At 40.2% G+C, this 1,369-nt stretch overlaps 1 protein-coding gene across 1 annotated transcript; it reads left to right on the top strand.

Moving 5' to 3' along the window:
- Positions 1 to 348: 348 nt before the first annotated feature.
- Positions 349 to 1,032, top strand: LOC149201667 (uncharacterized). The gene has a single exon (XM_089401325.1). The coding sequence runs from the start codon at positions 349 to 351 to the stop codon at positions 1,030 to 1,032; it is 684 nt and encodes a 227-aa protein (XP_089257451.1).
- Positions 1,033 to 1,369: the final 337 nt, after the last annotated feature.

Below are 1,369 nucleotides of genomic sequence, written 5' to 3'. Positions count from 1 at the left end.
AGCAAAAAAAAGGGAAAACATGAGTAAAAAATTGGGTAAACGAATGGAATACCTAGAAACAACAAGCAGTGGATGGGAAGGGGGCTTGGCCATTTTTTGGAATCCTCAGGTTCTCCAGCGTATATCCTCTAAAGCTGCCAGATCTCATATATCAATAGAAATCCAAATGGTAGGGAATCAATCCACCTATCTCTGCACAAATGTCTATGGCCCTCATAAACTAGAGGCAAAATTGCTATGACTCAGAGCTCTATCCAACTTGCAGCAGAGATATCCCCAAGCAAAAGCCATTTTTGGAGGTTATTTTAATATGATCACTTCGCTCACGAAAAAAAAGGAGGCGTCAGAATGCCCAACAAGGATACTGAAGCTTTCAAAGACTTTATTAAATCAGCGAAGCTGGTAGACATCTTCCCCAAGAGTGGAGCTTTCACATGGAACAATAAAAGAGTGGGTGATCGGCAAATCGCCTCTAGATTGGACAAGTTCTTAATGACAGAAACCATTCTTCTGGAAGGGATTACTGTGGATTCGGACATACTACCAAGTGGAGGTTTGGACCACTGGCCCATAATAATGAATGCGGCCATACTAGGCACACCAAGGAATAAGCCCTTCAGATTTGAAAAGTTTTGGCTTAGTCATCCAGAGTTCACATCGAAAATAAAACAATGGTGGAGTGAACCGTTAGGTATAAGAGGTACTAAAATGTACATTCTCCAAGCTAAACTTAAACATATCAAAACCAGGTTAAAATCCTGGAATCAAGAAGTCTTCGACAACATATTTAAAGAAAAAAAGAAGCTGGAGGAGCAATTGGAACAAATTCACAAGGAATGGATCCAGGGAAATATTAATCAAGAAACAATGAATACAGAACAAAAACTCATGCAGGACTGGCAGATCAGATGCCAACAGGAGGAAACTCTATGGAAGCAAAAATCTCGAATTCAATGGCTTAAGGAAGGTGAAAAGAACACTAATTTTTTCACAGATTTGCCATTGATCACAGAAGTGCTAATAAAATATTAAGAATAAAGAATGATCAGGGAACCTTGGTGCAAACTCATCATGAAATCTCGAGCCTTCTCATAAATCATTTCAGCCAAATTGCTCTGGAACCTAATATTGACAGAGAGGAAGCTATTAGGGACCTATTGACTTCTATTCCTAAGCTCATCACAGAGGATCAAAACAAGGCTTTAAATCGAGCAATCACCTTGGAAGAAGTGGAAGAAGCAGTGAAAGATATGCCAAATGGTAAGGCGCCAGGACCAGATGGTTTCACCATCGACTTTTACAAACCCTGTTGGGAAACAATCAAAACAAAGGTATGGGAAGTGGTGGAGGATTCCCGACGCTCCTCTTC

This window comes from Pinus tabuliformis, chromosome 2_1 (assembly GCF_031772625.1).
Source record: "Pinus tabuliformis cultivar Carrire ecotype Pingquan chromosome 2_1, CPIR1, whole genome shotgun sequence".
NCBI classification, from domain to species: domain Eukaryota; kingdom Viridiplantae; phylum Streptophyta; class Pinopsida; order Pinales; family Pinaceae; genus Pinus; species Pinus tabuliformis.
Note: the sequence above shows the minus strand (reverse complement) of the source record. Positions and strands in the feature narration are given on the sequence as shown.

What these genes read in the sequence shown, in the direction of transcription:
- LOC149201667 (XM_089401325.1), top strand. Translation starts at nt 349, where the DNA reads ATGCCCAACAAGGATACTGAAGCTTTCAAAGACTTTATTAAATCAGCG.